Source organism: Heloderma suspectum, chromosome 1 (genome assembly GCF_057233095.1).
Source record: "Heloderma suspectum isolate Gila_16-S chromosome 1, 16-S_ref, whole genome shotgun sequence".
NCBI classification, from domain to species: domain Eukaryota; kingdom Metazoa; phylum Chordata; class Lepidosauria; order Squamata; family Helodermatidae; genus Heloderma; species Heloderma suspectum.
Genome location: NC_139458.1, coordinates 438,545,919 through 438,567,397, shown reverse-complemented (window position 1 = coordinate 438,567,397; position 21,479 = coordinate 438,545,919). Strand labels below are relative to the sequence as shown.

The window sequence follows — 21,479 nt, the reverse complement described above, 5'->3', positions numbered from 1 at the left end:
AGCTGACGTGCGAGGTCAGCCAATGGCCATGCTGGCAGGGAACCGAGATGTGCCGTCCAACAAATCCGGAGGGCACCAGGTTGGGGTGTGTGTGCGTGCGAGGTCTCCTTCACCAGGACTGGTTGAGGTTGCCCACTCCCACAGATACTCTGACACTGCTTCAATGCAACCTCCATCCACATGACTAGGACAGACTGTGTTGCGAGCATGGCATGTAAGCAAGGTCCAGTCTAACAACACTGGCAACTGGAAACTGCATGTGATATCAGTTGGGATGTGATATTTGCCATGGGATGGATGGTGCTGCAGGTAAATATGATGTGTAACCCAGGAACCTGATGCCCTCCAGATATTTCAGACTACATTGGTCATTGGTGCTGGTGGGAGTTGTGGTCCAAAACATCAGGGTGGGTGGGATGGGCACCAAATGGTCTACCCCAATGTAAACCTTAGCCCCAATTTGTATTTATTTATGGTGGCCTTTGTCCTGTTCCAGGGCAGAATCCATCATCCCTACAAGACAATGGCTTAAGGGAGGGGACACAGGGGGTCTGCAGTAGAGCAGGTTCAGAACCCTGGGATGGAAGGGCAGGTACAGACGCAGGGGCTCTGAGCTCACGTTCAGGACCATGGAGAGCAACCTGCATCTAGGCGAAGACAAGGTACCCCAGCACTGGCTTTGAGCCACTGGGCGGGTTGTATGGCCAGGGCAGGGGAGACTACACTGCAGGGCTGTTGTAAGCCTCTCAGTCACAGCCCACACCCATCCTGCAATAAGGGAATAATAGACTGTATTTCATAGAAGAATCATAGGGTGGAAGGGGCCTGCAAGACCATTGCGTCCAACCCCCTGCTCCATGCAGGAAACCTGATTCCCAGGTGGTCTCCCATCCAAGTACTACCCAGGGCTGACCCTGCTTAGCTTCCCAGATCAGACGCATCCAGCCCCTTGCTCGCATTGCAAAGAGTTCTTCTGAGAACTCCTCCTCTGCAAGGCCTGCATCTGGTTTTTTCAGAGGAAGAGTCAGAACCAGTTCTTGGACCTTCACAAGTGGGGCCCTCAGTCACACCCTGCCCTCTGGGTCCCCAGGAGGTGCCACTGCCCTCTGATTCCCAGGAGCAGACCTCAGACTCCTCCAGTGCGCAGGGAGCATTCCCCAGCCAGCTCCTCATTCCCTGGGCCCTCACCACACAGAAGAAGCCAGCAGTTGTGGGAAGGGGCCCTTTCCATTAAAAAGCCAGATGCAGCCCTTGCAGAGGGGGAGCTCGGAGGAGCTCTCCTGCCCTGGCTCTGCAATCTAGCCAGGGGCTCAAGGCCGGTGCTGGGGCACCTTGCTGTTATCAGTCTCTGGCATGAAGATGGGCCTCACGGAGCCCTCCTTGTGGAGCCAGAGCCAGAGCCATAGCAGCAGCAATGGCAATGAGGGAAGCACCGCAGGAGGCCACTTCAAGGTGGTTTGGGGAGGTCTAGGTGGCAGGATGACAAAATTGGGGGGGTATTTATTTATTTATTTATTTATTCATTCATTCATTCATTCATTTCAGGGGGGTTTCTGTTCCGCCCAATAGCCGAAGCTTTCTGGGTGGTTCACAAAAATTAAAACCAAAGAGCACACAACAAAACAATACAAAATATATAAAACATTAGAAGCACAGTAAACAATACAATTGTGGGATCTGTGTCTGACCTTACTGTGCATGCGCTGAAGCGAAATCGTACTACCTTGATCCAGGCTCACTGCAGAGGTGAGTGGCATGGAGGGATGAGTTTTGTCTAACGAGGTGACCAGTTATGGCGCTCAGTGGCATCACTACAGAAGACCTGCCTCTCGTGGAGATTGTACTGCCGGAAGTGGCGTGCTGATAGGGATCAACACAGCTGCTGGCATGACTAGACTCCCCTTCAGGGTATGGCGACGGGCACCACTGCGATGAGCGCGCCTGCGCATCAGAATTCATCCCCCCCCCCCCGCTGGTTCTAAAGGAGAGCATTGCTTAATACAAACGTTTTCCAAACTGGGGGAAGTAAATTTTTGTCAACTGCCCAGGGAGCTTCGGCTATGAGGAAGTACAGAAATATAGTAAATGAAATGAAATAAATGAAGTAAATTCCACTGGAAGAGATGATTCGGGAAAGGAGACCATGGCGGGAAGACGGAAGCTGCCCCCAGAGGCAGCCCAGGAACTGCAGGAGGCCCAAGACTTGCCTGAGGGAAGAGCCTGTCTGTCCCTCTCTCCTCCCCCCTACAAAAAACCCCCTGTGCACTGAAAGAGACTTGGGGAGAAGATCCCAGTGACAGGAAAAACTTTGCTAGCTGCAGTGTCCCCGAAGTCCCCTCTTCAGTAGCAGTCGATCGGAAGAAGGGAAATGGCAGTTCTCCACGCCGCAAGATTTTGTTGCAGGCTCCACTTGTGTGCACTTTCTCCTCATCTCTCCAGGGAGACCACAGAAGCCAGGAGAAATGGGCAGTGCTTGTTTCATCAACAGGCTTCTCCAGACTGGTTGCCTTGGCGGGGAGAAGATGTTGTCATGTTCCCTGCTCCTTTTTTGAAGACAGCGGCCACATTGGGAATGGTCTGGAGCTTTCCTTTGGTTCATGATTGACTCCTCATGCGAGCCATCACAGACTGGGACCAGTGCTAGCAGGAAGTTAGTTTTAAATGTGGCTTTGATCTTGTTCTCTGGGTTCTGGAAGCAGCCGCAGTGACTTCCCCACAGCGCTCCTCCAGTGAGCTGTGTGGTAAGACTTCCCAGGTAGACCTCCAATCCTCCATCTCAGCAGCAGGCAATCTTTTGGGGCCCATTGGAGAAACTGTCCTGGGCACCACCTCAAAATGGCCACCATGGGAGGCATGTCTATGCAGAAAGGACAAGTGACCCACCTAAAAGACTGAGGGTAAGGCCAAGGCGGCCTGAGCCCCAGGACACTAAACCAGTGCTGTTCCCAGTCGGTTTCCTACTGGCTTCATCACCCCCCAGTTGGCTTCCTGCTGCCTTTCCTAGCTCCCCAGCTCTCTTTAACCTCCCCCCACCCAGAGCTTGCCAGTCAGAGGTGGCAGGAGTCCCCTCTCCTTTCTTGCCCCTTCTTTTCCCGGGGGCTGGGTGCACTGCAGAGGAAGGCACTGGCCTCCAGCTGCCCGCCATCTTCATTTCCTGAGAAACTCTCGGAGCCCCAAGGGTTCATGGGAAGTGAAGACGGCAGCAGCTGGAGGCCCTCACTTTGCTGTGAAGCAAACCCCACTGCTGGTCAGAGAATCTGCATTTCATGTTTTTGAAGAGAGGAGCAGGGCACCTCAGCAGTGCCAAGAAAGTGCCCCAGGGCACAATGCCACCCGCTGCCCACCGCCGCTCCATCCGCAGTACCAGCTCTCCCACTGTCGGCTTGTAGAACACAGTAATTGGGGAGCCACGTTGTTCTGTTAGTTCTTAAGTATTTCATGATTCATTTTTCTTCTGTATGATAAATCGACCAGAAGTACTTGAAAGTGGGGAATCAATCCTTTTTCAGCTGAGGGGCATTGGGTGCAGGAACCGCCTTGCTCTTACTGACACTTGGCAACGGAGCAGATGTGTCTTCCCGGACTGCAGTGCAACTATAGGCAAGCCGCAGAGAAGGAGTGCTGAGGCTGAGCCAGCGCAGCTCCTAAATTCCTGTGCCGCTTCCCCACTTACCAACAGGCCACTTCACAAGCTCAGCAGATGCAATTAGAATAGTGGTGCAGGTCTTGCAGAGCGGGCAGGTGGATGCAGTCCTAGACACACACCCCCCGCACTGAATTCCCATGAGGAATTAGGCACGTCAGACCTTTGGCACGGGGTGGCAGTTAGGGATGGGAGCAGATTAAAAGCGTGTTTAGCTGATTCATCATCTCCCATATAAACTGATTCTTAGTCTATTTATTGTAAATAAATTTGCCTGTTGCCAAAGCCCCAATGCCAATTACCAGATGTCCTTTTTATATATTGAAAGAATGAGTGTAAGATCCCTCACCATCTTATAAAATCAAAGCTATGCCTCTGTTACCAAGGAAAGCCATCTCTAACACTTCCTTTCTCATTCCCGTCACAGTAAAGTTCTAGAATTAAACTGCTTCCCCACAAGTATCTTCTTAGCTCTCATCCCTGCCAATTAGAATTGGCATTATTAATTTTGCTTGTTTGTTTATAGGGAAATGTAATTGAATATAACATAAGAAGGTCAGTTATAAGAACACAAGAAGCGCTCTGCTCCATCAGGCCACCATCCCCTTTCCTACAGTGGTCAACAGACAACCTGTTGTATGCAAACACAAACAATGATTTTATATTAGGAACACAGGAAGTTGCCTTATGCCATGTCAGACCCTCCGTCCATCTAGTCCAGCATTGTCGATACTGACTGGCAGCCAGGGCTCTCCAAGAACTCAGGGAGAGGTCTTTTTTCCATTCCCTGCTACTTGACCCTTTTAAAATTAAATTCAAGTAGTGCATCTCACTGTCAACTCCCCCCCCCCGAGGAATCAAAGGAGAATCTAGAACCCCCTGAACCAGATGTCCTTAGAGAACAGGCAATCAGACCAAGCCATGTTCCTAGTGACATGACACCGTCATTGTGCATGCAACAGGGTCCAGGTTCAGAACTGGGCTTGAAAAAACCTTGAGCTGTTTTGTTTAAAGGGTTTGGTTTGCTGAGTCTAATTCTGACTCAATCTGAGCAGAGTTTGCCCATCACTAGATTTCTGCCCCTTGTGGATTTGCCACTCAGTGAACTAAAGAGTTCACTAAAGAGTTCCCCTTCATGGATCACTGCCTTGTTGTGGCGAAGGGGCTTGCGTAACTCAGTGAAGCCATAAGCTATGCCGTGCAGGGCCACCCAAGACGGACAGGTCATGGCGGAGAGTTCTGACAAAATGTGGTCCACTGGAGAAGGAAATGGCAACCCACTCCAGTATTCTTGCCAAGAAAACCCCATGGAAAGTATGCAGAGTTCCAGAGAATAGCAAGGAGAGACAAGAAGGCCTTCTTAAATGAACAATGCAAAGAAATCGAGGAAAACAACAGAATGGGAAAGACTAGAGATCTCTTCAAGAAAATTGGAGATCTCAAGGGAACGTTTTGTGCAAAGACAGGCATGATCAAGGACAAAGAAGGCAGGGACCTAACAGAAGCAGATGAGATTAAGAAGAGGTGGCAAGAATACACAGAAGAACTATACAGGAAAGATCTGAATGTCCCTGATAGCCATGATAGTGCGCTCACTGAACTTCAGCCGGACATCCTAGAGAGTGAAGTCAAGTGGGCCTTAGGAAGCATTAGTAACAACAAAGCTAGCGGAGATGACAGTATTCCAGCCGAGCTATTTAAAATCCTAAAAGATGATGCTGTTAAAGTGCTGCACTCTATATGCCAACAAATTTGGAACACTCAACAGTGGCCGCAAGACTGGAAAAGGTCAGTTTACATTCCAATTCCAAAGAAGGGCAATGCCAAAGAGTGTTCAAACTACCGCACAATTGTGCTCATTTCACATGCAGGCAAGGTGATGCTCAAAATCCTACAAGCTAGGCTTCAGCAGTATGCGAACCGAGAACTACCGGAAGTACAAGCTGGGTTTCGAAGAGGCAGAGGAACTAGAGATCAAATCGCCAACATTTGCTGCATCATGGAGAAAGCAAGAGAATTCCAGAAAAACGTCTATTTCTGCTTCATTGACTACACTAAAGCCTTTGATTGTGTGGATCACAACAAACTGTGGCAAATTCTTAAAGTGATGGGAGTACCAGACCACCTTACCTGTCTCCTGAGAAACCTGTACGAGGGTCAAGAAGCAACAGTCAGAACCAGACATGGAACAACCGATTGGTTCAAAATTGGGAAAGGAGTACGACAAGGCTGCATATTGTCACCCTGCTTATTTAACTTATATGCAGAGTACATCATGAGAAATGCCGGGTTGGATGAATCAGAGGTCGGAATTAAGATTGCCGGGAGAATTATCAACAACCTCCGATATGCAGACGATACCACCCAAATGGCAGAAAGCGAAGAGGATCTCAAGAGCCTCTTGTTGAGGGTGAAAGAGGAGAGTGCAAAAGCTGGTTTGAAACTCAACATTAAAAAAACTAAGATCATGTAATCTGGCCCTATCACTTCCTGGCATATAGAAGGGGAAGAAATGGAAGCAGTGACAGATTTTACTTTCTTGGGCTCCAAGATCACCGCAGACGGTGACTGTAGCCATGAAATTAAAAGACGCTTGCTCCTTGGGAGGAAAGCTATGGCAAACCTAGACAGCATAGTAAGAAGCAGAGACATCACCTTGCCGACAAAGGTCCGTCTAATCAAAGCTATGGTTTTCCCAGTAGTAATGTATGGCTGTGAGAGCTGGACTATAAGGAAGGCTGAGCGCCGAAGAATTGATGCTTTCGAACTGTGGTGCTGGAGAAGACTCTTACGAGTCCCCTGGACTGCAAGGAGGTCAAATCAGTCCATCCTAAAGGAAATCAACCCTGACTGCTCATTGGAAGGACAGATACTGAAGCTGAAGCTCCAATATTTTGGCCACCTAATGCGAAGAGAAAACTCCCTGGAAAAGACCCTGATGCTGGGAAAGACTGAAGGCCAAAGGAGAAGGGGACGGCAGAGGATGAGATGGCTAGATAGCATCACGGATGCAATGAATATGAACTTGAGCACGCTCCGGGAGAGAGCGCAGGACAGGAAGGCCTGGCGTGCTATGGTCCATGGGGTCACGAAGAGTCAGACACGACTGAACGACTGAACAACAACGAACTAAAGAGGTGAGCATGGCATTCTCCGTATTCCATCTGTGAAGGTGTGAGGCCTACAGAGGCAAAGGGAAAAAAGTTCAGGCTGATAGGCTTGGAGTTTTTTGCTGGGAGGGGCTATCCCTGAGAGGAGTAGGCTCATTTCCCCAGCTAAGTTTCAGTTTCATTTCCCCAGTTAAGTTTCATTTCTTCAGATTTGAAGCAGTACTTTTGGTTTGGGGGAGGACGGTATGAAAAGAGAGAGTCAGAAAGACCGGAGCAGTAAGAGCAGAGCTGGGGGACCACAGCAGGAAGGAGCAGCCTAGAGAAGTCTAAGTACAGCTAGGGTAAAGGAACTTGTGTTTTGCAACTTTTATTTTCTCTTAATGCCTTTTGTATCACTCAGCTGTATTGCGTACTGTAAATACCTTTAGTTGTGATTTGCTTGTTTTAAATTTACCAGTAAACTGTTGTGTTAAACCCCAGGTGTCAGGAGTGTGAGTTATCCCATGTCTAGAGCCTAAACCCCACGTTACTAGGAAGGGGAAGTTCAAAAGAAGGATGGCGGGGCTCTTAAAGTGGCCAGAGAGCCTTAAGGAGATGTTCAGGGGGTCCAGGTCAATAGTGGAACCATGACACCATCACTGGAATGAAATTAGCAGTCCAAGATTATGATGATGTAAGCTATTGGGTGGAGACAAACAGTTATAGGCAGGGCTCGTTGTATGTTCAGATTTCATGAAGTGATGAAATACAAGCCATCATGCAGTGCATTTGCATAATTTGTATGGGTTGCAGAATTCACCTTTTCTTGGCAGTGAATTTGGATTGCCTGGATGCAGAATTTTAATCCCCCCCCCCCCCCGAGATCACACACAAAGCCTCTTCAGCCACAGAATGCTGGCTTGTTAGGATTTGTCATCCAGCTCTGCTAAGCTAATGCTCCCTGTATTTGCAAGCATTTGTTCCCAGTGTTCTGATATGTACTACCCAAGCTGTTCATTTCAGTGTCAGTACAACGCTTAGACTCACAAGCCACGCTTCTTTGTGCAAAAGCCAATGCAAGATTAAAAATAGGGCTGCAGGGAGGGAAGCATCTGCGGTGGTTTTCGATCTGTGTGCAGGATGGTTGGGTGTTCTGCTTAAAAAAAAGAGGAAAAAAAGCCAGTTGATTTCATTTCAGTCTGTCATACATTGCCCTTTTAAAAACTTCATGATTTCAAAATAAAATATGGACTTGGCTGGCCACATTTGAAGTTCCTTCCGGCTCATGTCCATAACAGAATGTGAGCTTTGTTGTTTTGTTTTTGTATTTACACCATCCTGATGACCTTTTAGCAGATAAGGCAGTATATAAATGTTAATAATAAATTAAGGGCGCAATCCTATCGGGATAGACAGCTGCCTCCGAACTCGGAGGTGACCACCTATCCAATGCACGGCAGGAGAAGCATGGAGGGGATGGTCCCCTCTTCACTTCAGCTGCCCTGCGTTTATGGCTAGACAGCTGATTTTGGTTGTCTAGCCATGGGACCTTGGAGCATGGGAAGCAGCAGCCAGACAACACGTAAGATGTGTTGTACTGGCATTTCTGACTTCCCTGCCCTGATGCACCCCCAGGAATGCCCCGTTTTTGCCGCTGTACGCTCCTCTTCCAAGCGCGGAATGCGGGGCCATCCCGCTCTGCCTACGAGGCAGCGTGGGAGGGGGTGGAGGTTGGTTCCCGGGAACTGACCTATCCTATAGCTGTCTAGCCGCTGACTAGTGGCCGTAGGATTGCACCCTAAATTCATGCATATTTTCATGTGCATTTCCCCAAATGTACACATCAATTGTGCATATTTTTGAAAAGTACAGATTTTCTGCCATTGAATAAAACACATTTGTGTGCATTTTTCAAAAGTATATGCATTTTTTCAAATCTTTTTTTGCTTGTTCCATGAAGTGTATTGGAAGCTTGGAAATATATGGACTTCAACCACAGATTGCATTCTGGTCTGCATTCTGTTCTGGAAGGTGCAAACTGGGTAAATTCTGGTCAAAAATGAACTGAAATGTCTTTCTTGTACATCCTTAGTGAGGACCTGTAATTTTGCTTCTTGTGAAACAGTGTAAAGGGCCATTGGTGATAATAAAACAAAAACAAAACAAACCTCCTTCGTTGCATTCCTCAGAATTTAGTAATCATTCCATCCCTTTGATTTAAAAGAAGGAGAATCCTCAGTATTTGGGCCACAGCAGGAACTATTCCCTTCTCACTGGATCACGACACAACCGCCCCACCTTCCCATCGTCAACCTCTTGCTGTTCGGCAACGCTGTTTTGCAGTGGTCCCTGTGGGGTGAGCACTCCAGTGCGTGGGCATTGATGATGTTTCTTAACCTTTCTCAAGCAACTGTTTCTCCCAGCAGGCCTCCGCCTTGACTTGCACACACATATGAGCAGCTTGAATCAAAGAAGCTCTGTTATAGTCTCCAGTGTGGGCAGTTTGAGGGCCCTGGAGGTTGTGACCCAAGGAAAGGCGGGATGGGATGACAGGGACAGTCATCTCTGCCACCTGAGCAAGTGGGGGGGCTGCCTCTATTCTCGGTTGTTGTGCCCTGTTTGTGGAACTCTTTCCCCAGGGAGACGTGCCTGGTGCCAGCACCTGTATCCTCCCAGAACCACGTGGAGACTTTCTTATTGACCTGGTCTTTTAATTTCCGATGGGTGTTAATTAACTGTTCAGTGCTGCTTGTAATCCTGTTTATAGACCACTGTTGCATGTTTCTCTTTTTATGGTTTGTCATAAACCGCCAGAGAAATTTTTAATTGAAGGGTGGTATAAAAATATGTTAGATAAATTAAAACCATGGAAATGACTGAATGAGCTTGTCTGCCAGAGATGCTCATCAAAGCTACGAGTCCCTTGGTGCCTCACCTGCGTGGATAACATTGCTACACTTGTTAAGAGCTATAAAAAGGTAACCACAAAAATGCTTTTAAAATACTGAGTGTGTGCAATGGAATCTTTAATGTATTCAAGAGTGGATCTTTAAACTGTGCTGAGATGCATGATGACTCCCTTCTTTTCCTGAAACTGAAATGGTACCCCTGAAAGCGGGGTGGCAAGAAACCCCACCATGCCAGCCACACTTCTGCCATTCCATCTTTTGCACTCTGAAAAAGGCCATCAGAGCAGCCCAGTTGAATCAGTTTAAGGGACCATCTAGTCTGGCATCCTGTGTTCCACAGTGGCCAGCAAGATGCCTCTAGGAAGCCCACAAGCAAATTTGCCCCACCTTGAAACTTTAAAGTAGGGAATGAAAACCATTTTTGAGAGAGTCTGTTCAAAAACTCTGTCACACCAGGACAAATTATGAGAGGAAGGGAACAGGTGAGAGAGGGGACTGAATTTTTATGTCCTGAAATAATTTTTAGTCTCTCAAATGCTTCACATAAATACCACCCCCATCACCACTAAAAGGACCAGGGCTGGGATGTTCCCTGACCAAAGGAGTTTTAACTTCTTCTCACCACTGAGTGTCCACAGCCAGTCTGCTGTAGAATTTGGGGAAGGGGCTCCCAGAGAAGAGAGGGCAACCCCGGGCAACTGTGGGCCCAAGTGTCTTTCCTTTGAGAGATGTAGCACTGACACTTCACCTGGGAGACAGGGGACCTGAAGCACCTGCTGGTCCTTTGGGTGTCTGTGGCCTTGCGCACTCCCAGACTCTCCCCCACAAACCATGAGCACTAGAACCTTATATGAATGCCAGGTTCTCTGGATATCGACGTCTGAAAGGCTCTTAAGAAGGCCTTGAAAATGTACTACTTTACCGTGGCCTTCTCTTGATAGGACTGCTGCTGTTGCTGATACTGCCATTATCGTTGTTGCTGGTTTTATTGGTGGCCTTTATTGTTTTTATCACATGTAATATTTTAATTGTTTTTATGTATTTTATTGCTTTATTGCCTTGGGAGGGCTTCTGACCTGAAAGGCAGCCAATAAACATTATAAATAAATACATACATATATACATACATACTGTGCACATCTGGAGGAGCGACAGATCTATGTACGGTATATACGTAACTCTGGCTAGGTGGAGTGGCCTAAAACATTTGAGAAACATGTGTGTGTGTGTGTGCGCGCGCGCGCGTGCGTGCGTGCATGCGCGTAGTGCACGGCATCGTCTTGGCAGGCCCTCTTCACCTCTCCTCTGGATATCTTTCCACAGACATTCCGGTGGCCCATTGCAAGCAGCATCGATGTCAACGAGATGCTGGAGATCCAGGTGTTCAACTACAGCAAGGTCTTCTCCAACAGGTGAGGGATGCTCTACACAAAGGCATTGTTTTATTCCTGCTTTTTGGTGACCTTAGGAAAGTGCCCTGTGCAGTATGGCCTCTTCTCAACATCTGTTCTAGTTAGGGCTGCCAGTACACGTCCAGAGGCCCCAGGCAAGGTGCTGAGCAGCGGTGGCGGAGGCAACACAGCAGCTGGGCTTCTGGATCATGCCAAAGTGCACCGAAGCACTTTGGAGTGACCCAACTCACTTCATGCTGCTCCGTGCCCCCTCCACCTCGCCTCAGAGGCAGCCTGAAGCGGCCTGAAGCACCCCACTTTGACCCAGAGCTTGGGTTTCGGGCTGAAGCAGTGCACAGCCCTAGTTCTAATGTCTTTGGCACCGCGTGTGTGTTGGGTGCATTGTTTGCAGACCACCTTTCTTTGGGAGAAGTAGGAAGAAGTCCGGCAAAGTGGCAGGTGGTCTTGTCATCTGACAGCATCTCATCTTAGACCAGCAGCCTCCCTTGGAAGACCTGCTGGACCAGACCAAAGGTCTATATAGTCCAGGATTCTGGGTAGGAGACAACTGCAGGAGAAGGTCCACCCAATTCTAGGTGATTCTCCCCTCCCCTTCAGGAGGACCCCCTGCCCTGGCCTCTTGGGGGAGCACGGGGAGAAGGAGGGAACAAGAAACTTTAATTCCGTGAACCTCCTTACATTTACTGCCGGATCAGAGCACCCAGCTCAGTTTCCAGTTCCCAAGAGTGACCAGCCAGATGCCTCCGAGAAGTCCACAAGAGGGCATGAAAAAGAGGGCTAATATTTCCTCTTGTTTGTCTTTGTATCTGGTACTCAGGCCGACTGCCTCGGTTCACAGAAGTTCCGCTTCTGCTTGTCACAGCTTCTAGTTGTTGCTGTGAGAGCGACCCTCTGTGAATTTGCTCTAGTGCCACAAATGGGTCGCATGAATTTCTCATGGTTGCCCAGAGGCCCGGCCATCTCAGCTTGAACTCGCTTTTAAAAACACTCTTCTGTCAGCAAAACATGAGTCGAGGCTCTGCAGCCGGGACAGGCAATATCAGCACCCCACCCTGCCATATAATGTGTAACCGTGGGGGAGTCTTGCACGTGTACTGGGGGGCCCATTTAGCTCACATAGAGCAATGCTGAGACCCAGCAGGCCTCGCATAATCCCTGAGCCACCACTGGAGTTCATTCTCAAGGCTTCAGCTCTCTTGAGCACGGGGGGCCACCGTGGAGCAATTCTTGAACAAATACCCAATTCCAGCTTCCAGGGCCCTGGTTGCTCCTTCATAGGATCATAGAATCATGGGGTTGGGAGGGGCCTACAAGACCATCGAGTCCAACCCCCTGCTCTGTGCAGGAAGCCTGATTCCCAGGCAGTCTCCCATCCAAGTACTAACCAGGGCTGACCCTGCTTAGCTTCCGAGATCAGACAAGATCAGGCATATTCAGCCCCCTTCTGGCCTCATAATCTTCCTAACTCCCACAGATCTCGTTTCATTAAAGAAAAACCCAAACCAAACCACATCCAGACATTCTGAGGCAGATGGTTTCTCTTGAGGAGCATGACAGAGATGCTAAATTTACATAATTTGCACAAAGCAACAAAATTGGCCTGATCAGATCGCAGATCACTTTTTTTAAAAAGGACTCTGCAGGAATTCAGATGGAATGTGGCTGTTCAGGATACCTGTCATGACTTTAAAATATTTCATGTTTTTTGAGGTGGGAGTATAATTGTAAGGAAGGGGCTGCAACAACCCAGTGTCATGTCAGGATGGGAGGAACCACCTAGTCCCATTCTGTGGAGTTTTGGTGGAGAATGGAATGAAGGTCCTGGGCGGTGAAGCTCTCATGCAGAGGTGTTGAACCTCCAGCCCATGGGCCACATCTGGCCTGCTTGGGGTCTCAGTCCAGCCCCACAGGGTTCATCAGGGGGGTCCTTCCTTTCCCTGGCCCCCACCATGGGCCATTTTGTGGTTTCCTGGCTTTTGCACCGTTTTTCCCCTTAATCCAAAAAGTTGAAATGCCTCTGGGGCTTGGTTGTTGTTGTTGTTGTTCAGTCGTTCAGTCGTGTCCGACTCTTCGTGACCCCATGGACCATAGCACGCCAGGCCTTCCTGTCCTGCGCTCTCTCCCGGAGCGTGCTCAAGTTCATATTCATTGCATCCGTGATGCTATCTAGCCATCTCATCCTCTGCCGTCCCCTTCTCCTTTTGCCTTCAGTCTTTCCCAGCATCAGGGTCTTTTCCAGGGAGTTTACTGACAGTAAAAGCTTTGTGTTACTTTGCTTTATTGTATTGTATTTTATTTTGTACATTTCTAATCCACCCAATAACTAATGTTCTCTTTAAACTAAAATTACGCTGGGTTTTTTTTGTACGTTGGCCCCGCCCCTTTCGCCCCATCCACCAGTAGATTGTGGCCCCCAAGAGCTTCTCCCAACGTGAATTTGGGCCTTGGGCTGAAAGAGGATCAACACATAGAATCATAGAATAGTAGGGTTGGAAGGGGCCTATGCGGCCATCGAGTCCCACCCCCTGCTCAATGCAGGAATCCACGTCAGAGCATCCCTGACAGATGGCTGTCCAGCCTCGTCTTGAACGCTGCCAGTGTGGGAGAGCCCCCCACCTCCCTACGTCATTGGTTCCGTTGTCGTATTGCTCTAACAGTCAGGACGTTTTTCCTGATGTTCAGCCAGAATCTGGCTTCCTGTAACTTGAGCCCATTATTCCGTGTCCTGCACTCTGGGATGATGGAGAAGAGATCCCGGCCTTCCTCTCTGGGACAACCTTTCAAGTACTTGAAGAGTGCTATCCTATCTCCCCTCAGTCTTCTCTTCTCCAGGCTAAACATGCCCAGTTCTTTCAGTCTCTCTTCATAGGGCTTTGTTTCCAGTCCCCTGATCATCTTCGTTGCCCTCCTCTGAACCCTCTCCAGCTTGTCTGCATCCTTCTTCAAGTGTGGTGCCCAGAACTGGACACAGTACTCCAGATGAGGCCTAACCAGTGCTGAGTAGAGGGGAACTAGTACTTCCGGGGATTTGGAAGCTATGCTTCTATTAATGCAGCCCAAAATAGCATTGGCCTTTTTTGCAGCCACATCACATTGTTGGCTCATATTCAGCTTGTGATCCCCAACTGTCGTGCCTTCTTTGTCCCAGGAGGAAAGGCTGATGAAGCAGTGAGGGGCTGGTGCAAAACATCATCCCCTTGAAGTGTGAAGGGCCACTGGGATACAGGGCGGGGGGCTCGCACAACCTGCAGCGGGGCCATGTTTGGCCCAGGCCTTGCTTGCTCCTGGGACTGAGAGGGAGAGGCACACATGCTCTGCACTTGGGAGCCTCCATTCCTTCCTGGGGCAGGTCTGGAATCTGCAGGAAAGCAGTCTTGTCTGGACTGAGCTTCACTCTATTAGCCCTCATCCATTCCATTGCCGCAGCCAGGCACTGATTCAGCACATCCACAGCCTCAGCTGAAGAAGATGAAAAGGTGAAATAGAGCTGTATGTTGTCAGCATACTGATGACAACTCACTCCAAAACTCTGGATGACTGCACTCTGCGGTTTCCTGTAGATGTTGAACAGCATGGGGGACAAAACTGGCCCCTGTGGAACCCCATATTGGAGGATCCATGGGACCGAGCAGTGCTCTCCAAGCACCACTTTCTGGAGCCAACCCTCCAAGTAGGAGCGAAACCACTGCAATGCAGTGCTCTCACTCCCAGCTCAGACAATTGTCCCAAAAGGATACCATGGTTGATGGTATCGAAAAGCTGCTGAGAGATCAAGGAGAATCAACAGGGTCACACTCCCCCTGTCTCTCTCCCGACATAGGTCATCATACAGGGTGACCAAGGCTGTTTCTGTGCCAAAACCCAGCCTAAACCCCAATTGAAATGGATCCAGATAATTGGTCTCATCCAAGCGTCCCTGGAGCTGTTTGGCAACCACTTGCTCAAGGACCTTGCTCAGGAATGGAACATTTGCAACGGACTATAATTATTAAGGTTTTCCAGGTCTAGGGAGGGTTTCTTCAGGAGTGGTCTCACCACCACCTCTTTCAGGCAGCCCGGGAGGCTGTTCTCTCCCTGCTAGTTTTTATTAGCCAAGAAGGGCAAGGATCCAGTATGGAAGTGGTTGCACGAACCTGTCCAAGCACCTTGTCCACGTCCTCAAGCTGTACCAACTGAAACTCATCCAAGAAAACTGGACAAGGCTGTGCTCTGGATACCTCACCAGATTCACCTGCAGTAATACTGGAGTCTAAGTCCCAGTATTGTGAAGGATTTATATCACACACACACACACACATCTCCCATGATAGTTTTCCATAGAGTCGTTTTCTTAATTTTAAAATTAAGGGTGCAATCCCACGCATGTTTAAACAGAAAAAAGTCCTACAACTCCCAGCATTCCCCAGCCAGCATAATTTTGAAATGAGCCTGTTAAACGTTTATTGAGAACAGATGCTAAACTACTTTTGCCTTTAAAAAACAACAACCCAAAAGCAGCTTCTTAAAAAGCGACTTTTGCAAAAGCCAATGGAATGTAGTTCTACCATGTTAAACAGGATTTGCTACAAGAATGGAAGGACTGGACAAGATTGTGGGAGGCAGCTTTATACAAAAGTTGACGTACATAGGAAGTGGTCATTTACTGAGGGAGTCGGACAACTGACTGGTCCACCTAGCCTAGTTTTGTCGGCACTGAAGGGTAGTAGATGTCCAGGGTTTCATGCAGGATTTTTCCCAGCCCTACCTGGAGATGGTGGGGATTGAACCTGGGATCTTCTGCATGCACAGCAGGGACTCCACCATGAAACGACAGACCTTGCTTCCTGTGGCAGACATAAAGAAATCAGTATCAGGCTTCCTAGAGGAACACGCAGGAGATTTGATCAAAGTGATGTAGTTTCAATAAGTTTGCCTGTAATTCCTCTTTGATAGAACCACAAATTTCAACCTGAATTCCCATTCTTTGATTTTGCAGCAGCCCTCTTGGCAACTCAGTTTGTGGTCAGTCCTGCGTGTTGCCCCTCACTTGTGCCAATAAAAGGTATCCTGGGAATGATCTGCGAGCCCGCTTTCAAATCTCTTAGACTAAGTCTGCTTTCTTTCCTCTTTAATTTGGAATTTAATTGAAACAACACCTGGAGAAATATTTAGTGTGGTGATGCTATATACAGCTAAGGTGATCCCCGGAGGGTTTTTAACAGCAGTGTAATTACATTCAAAGCCACAGCCTAAAATAAAGGCACACAGAGTTATTAAAATCTTTAATGGGTTTGAGGGGGGTGCAAGCAGAGATACTGATGATGTTAACTGCTGCATTAATTGTGCTCATAGAAGGCACAGACACAAAGTAAAAAGGACCCCTTGCTCCCAATGTTCATTTCACATATGACATGCACAGAGGGTTTAAAGCCACCAGAGAGCCATAAATTCTGATCTGGATGCTCTTTCCTCTGATCCCAGACATATAAGGAGGGTCCATAGCTGAGTGGAATTCAACATGCTTTGCATTCATTAAGGGCGCAACCCTATGCAGGTTTAGACAGAAAAAAGTCCTACAAAAGCTGGCTGGGGAATGCTGGGAGTTGTAGGACTTTTTCTGTCTAAACCTGCATAGGGTTGTCCCCTAAAAGCAGGAGTGCTGAACTCTTTCAGCCCAGGGCAGAATTCCATTTCAGAGAAGCTGAGCAGGGGATTCCATTGATGGGTGGGGCTGAAAGCAAAAGGGGCAGGGCCAAAATTCCAAAAATACCAGCATACTGTAGCTTAAAGCTTTTGCCACCAGTAACTCAGCCTTAGGAGAGGGATATCGACCTGTAAGAGACGGGAAAAAACTGCACAAAAGCATCACAGTCGTAATAGTGGCATGAAAGAACATTAATTCAACATGAACTCCAAGTTCTTAGTTTGTAGAGGTTAAAAAGGCACTCTGAACATACTCGAAAGCACTCACTTCCTTTTTATTTTAACAACACTGCTGATTGTATTGCAAAACAGTGCCCCCTTGCCTCTGAACTTCTCTAAGTTACAAACTCTTACATACTCTTCCCAGGAGCTCTTCTTCCAGTTGCACCTAAGGATGTCTAAATCCCACTGGAGGGATCCTGTTGCTGATTCCACTTCCCCAGGCCCAAAGAGTAAATTTCTGGAGAAAAACGACTGTCAGAACTGAAAGCTGACTATTTCCATCTTGTGATCTTCTCTTCTTTGCCACTGGGCTTTCTCAGCTGACCTCTCAAATTCAGCATAGCTCCAGCTCTTGCAAAGCTTATGTTGGTTAAGAGCAGAGCCTGGCTTTTGGAAGAATATTTAGCAGGTTAAGCTTACTTTGCAAAACTTGCTTTGTTCCTCTGAAGAACAGCTGAACTCTTGCCAGGAGCCTTGCTTAGGTGTAGCAGATTTGCTCTTGTGAAGCTAGTTTAACTTAGCAGTGTTGCCAAATGCCATGCAAAGGAGACCCTTTCATTTGCATTCAGAACATGCTCTGCTAATTGAGAGAATTTGCAGGCATGGATTTTATATTACAGTGTTGTTTTAATAATCTGGAATTTTGGTGGAGGAAGGAAGGAAGGGGCCGTAGATAGGGGAAGAAACCAGGGGATCACAGGCATTTGTGGAGGCGCAGAACACCCCCATTCTCAGAGTCCTGCTCCAGTCTCGTTCTGGCTTCCAAAAATTCACCAGGCACTGTTTCCATATTTTCAAGCATTTCCCCACATATTGTGTGTTCAAAATGTTAACAAGAGACTAGCAATGAAAGGCACCAGACTGGCACTTGGGAAGTGACAGCGGGGAGAGAGAGAGGGAGGGAGGGAGGGAGAGAGGCAGATATCTTGGCTTGTAGGTCACCACCAGGTTGAGATGCAGGGATTGGGCTTCAAAGCCATTTTAAAGTTCCCTTCTGCTGTGTGTGCCAGTCCAGGAACAAATGCCCAGGTGACTCCCGCTGAGAGCCCAGCTGTCCAGCACTCAGCACCAGCAGGAGAATCCTTCCAGAGAAACCAGATGCCGTCAGTATTCCTCTAGCCACAATATTCCATTTTTGCAATGCAGGGACTCAGGGCCCAAGGCAAGTCAGAAAGCAGGGCGAGCCAGAGGGATGCAGCGGGGCCCAGAACGTCACAGCACAGTTTTAAGTGCAGGCAAATCTCGCCACACACTTTCTCCCACTTACTGTTCCTGCTTTCTGGCTAATTTCCACCTATTTGTTAAACAGAGGATCTGTCTCGCTGGTTCTAAGAACTCCACTGTATTATGCACTTCGGTATTTAAAAATGTAGAAATCCTAGAAGAACTGCCTTCTTCATCTGTTGCAGCAAAGAATCTGGAAAATATTATGGCATTTGGGCTCTCTCTCTCTCTCTCTATCTATATCTATATCTCCAAGCATTGTATAAACTTACAAAAATGTGTGTGTGTGTGTGTGTGTGTGTGTCTGTGTGTGTGTGTGTCCAGCTCTGGTGTAAATCTATTGTGCTGATCGTAATGTGCCACAACATGCCAACCTTGTTACGTCAGTAATGTGGCCCTGCATTCTGAAATAGCGTGGCTTTGATCTGCAGGGTTAGAGATGGTAAAAAGTGTGTGTGTGTGTGTGTGTGTGTGTGAGAGAGAGAGAGAGAGAGAGAGAGAGAGAGAGTCTGCTGAATAACGAGCAGATGCTTCATAAGGGTTCTCTCTTCACCAGAAGGAGCTGCAGATGAAGGAGGGACACGCAGTGCTCAGCTTGCCCTGAATGACTGACGCTGCTCCGAAGTTCTGTTCTATGGCTTTGTGCCAGAGCCTCCCTAGCACCACCACCACCACCACCACCACCCCTGCTAACTGATCAGTTTGTGGCTAACGAGCTTGCAGTATGATCTGCCTCCCGCTAGCCAGGCAGCGAGTCCAAGATCTGTTTCTTGATCTGTTGATGAGAGAGACAGTGGAGTGAGCAAGCATGTTTCCTCGCCTCAAGGAAGGGTGGTGGTGGGAGGGTGCAGGATACATTGCTGCAAAGTCACAGTGTTTAGTAAATACTCTGACTGCTGTTGAGGGAGATGGTGGAATGGGTCAGCCCAAGGAGGAGGATCAGATTGACACAGTCATTGGGGGGAGATGCAGAACCTGTAAGGGAAATATTTCAAACGATCTCATCTCCGGGTTTTGGTGTAGTTTGCTAGCTGAAGATGCTTGCTTAGTGAGCATTGATGGCTGGTGACTACTAGCTGCTCAACACTGCCAGTTTTGAATGTGTAGGTAGCAGAGGGGAAACTAGTCTCAGTTTTGCAGCTGGCTGGCAAGAAGCAGCCTTGTGGTGAATTACAGTACCCCCCCCCAAACTGGGCAAATGGCCCCTTTTTGAGCCAAATTTATTTATTTTATTTATTAAATTTATTAATCGCCCATCTGGCTGGTCACCCAGCCACTCTGGGCGATGTACAACATACCATAAAACAATTTAAAACAATAAAATTCTACCATAATTTTTTTTAAAATACCCTAACCCACCCCAAATGCCTGCCTGAACAACCACGTTTTTAATGCACGACGGAAGCTCATTAAAGAGGGGGCATGACGGAGTTCCCTAGGGAGGGAGTTCCACAGAGTGGGGGCCACCACAGAAAAGGCCCTCTCCCTTGTCCCCACCAGTCTAGCTGTCCTGGCTGATGGGACAGACAGAAGGCCATCCGAGGCTGATCTTGTTAAGCGGCCTGTCTGGTGTTGCTGGAGGCGCTCCTTAAGATAGGCTGGGCCAGAACCATATAGGGTTTTAAAGGTCAAAACCAACACCTTGAATTTGGCCCGGGAAACAACTGGTAACCAGTGCAACTCCTTCAGCACTGGAGTGATGTGATCTCGCCGGCGGCTGCCTTTAATCACGCAAGCCGCCGCGTTCTGTACCAGCTGCAGCTTCCGAACCGTCTTCAAGGGTAACCCCACGTAGAGCGCATTACAGTAGTCCAAACGAGAGGAGACCAGGGCATGTGCTACCGATGGGAGCAGATGGTCGGGAAGGAAGGGGTGGAGCCGCCGTATCAGATGGAGTTGATACAGCGCTGTCCGGCTCACAGCTGACACCTGAGCCTCCATGGACAGCTGGGAGTCCAAAATGACCCCCAGGCTGTGGACCTGGTCTTTCAAGGGTAGCCGTACCCCATTCAACACCAGGTCAACATCCCCCAGCCTCCTCTTGTCTCCCACCAAAAGTACCTCGGTCTTGTCAGGGTTCAGCTTATTCCTCCCCATCCAGCCACTCACCGTCTCCAGACATTTGGACAGGGATTCTACGGCCAACCTTGGTGAAGATTTGAATGAGAGGTAGAGCTGCGTGTCATCCGCATATTGATGACACTGCACCCCAAACCTCCTGATGATAGCCCCCAGCGGCTTCACATAGATGTTAAATAGCATCAGGGAGAGGATGGAACCCTGTGGCACCCCACAAGTGAGTGGCCACGGGTCCGAAACCTCCTCTCCCAGTGCTACCTTCTGGTACCTGCCGGAGAGGAAGGACCAGAACCACCGCAATACGGTGTCTCCAATGCCCAACCCCTCCAGGCGGTCCAGGAGGATACCGTGGTCAAAGGTATCAAAAGCTGCTGAGAGGTCGAGGAGAACAAGGAAGGAGCATTCACCCCTATCCAGAGCCCTCCTCATATCATCCACCAAGGCAACCAAGGCCGTTTCTGTCCCATGCCCAGGCCTGAAGCCCGACTGAAATGGGTCTAGATAATCAGTTTCTTCCAAGTGTGCCTTCAACTGCATCGCCACCACCCGCTCAATCACCTTGCCCAAAAATGGCAGATTTGAGACTGGGCGAAAGTTGTTCTGAACTTGAGGATCCAAGGAGGGCTACTTTAAGAGCGGTCTTATCACTGCCTCCTTGAGGGCTGATGGCATCACTCCCTCCTCAAGGGAGGCGTTCACCACCGCCCTGATCCCTTCACCCAGTCTCTCTCTGCAGCCCATAATCAGCCAAGATGGGCTAGGATCAAGTAAGCAGGTGGTCGGCCGTACCGATGAAAGCACCTTGTCCACTTCATCAGGAGGAAGAAACTGGAACCGATTCCACAAAACCGGTTTGCCACAGGCCGCCTCTTGCTCACTAACTGTATCCACAGCGTGCAGAGTAACACACCTAATCTGATCAATTTTATCTGCAAAGTGCCTTGCCAAGGCCTCACAGGAGGCCTTAGAATGCTCCAGTGGTTCCGGAGCCACAGGAACGACCAGGCTCCGGACAACTTGGAACAGCCTCCTGGGGCAGCACTCTGCAGTAGGGGTGGACGAAAGTCACTTAGCTTTCGTCGAAGCTTGTTTGCAGTGGGGGGGAGGCGCTTCGCTGCTCCCCCCACGAAGTTCAGGCCGGGGGGGGAGGCTTCCCGCCTCGCCCCGGCCGAAATTCAGGCCGGGGAGGAGGCTTCCCACCTTGCCCGGCCGCGAACTA

At 48.8% G+C, this 21,479-nt stretch overlaps 1 protein-coding gene across 1 annotated transcript in view; it reads left to right on the top strand.

Annotated features, from left to right (window-relative positions):
* OTOF (otoferlin) overlaps window positions 1–21,479 on the top strand; it is a 167,086-nt gene that overhangs the window by 36,023 nt on the left and 109,584 nt on the right. Inside the window, exon 3 of the mRNA XM_084833256.1 lies at window positions 10,965–11,053. Within this exon, the coding sequence (XP_084689382.1) occupies window positions 10,965–11,053 (89 nt within the window). The remainder of the gene's footprint in view (window positions 1–10,964; window positions 11,054–21,479) is intronic.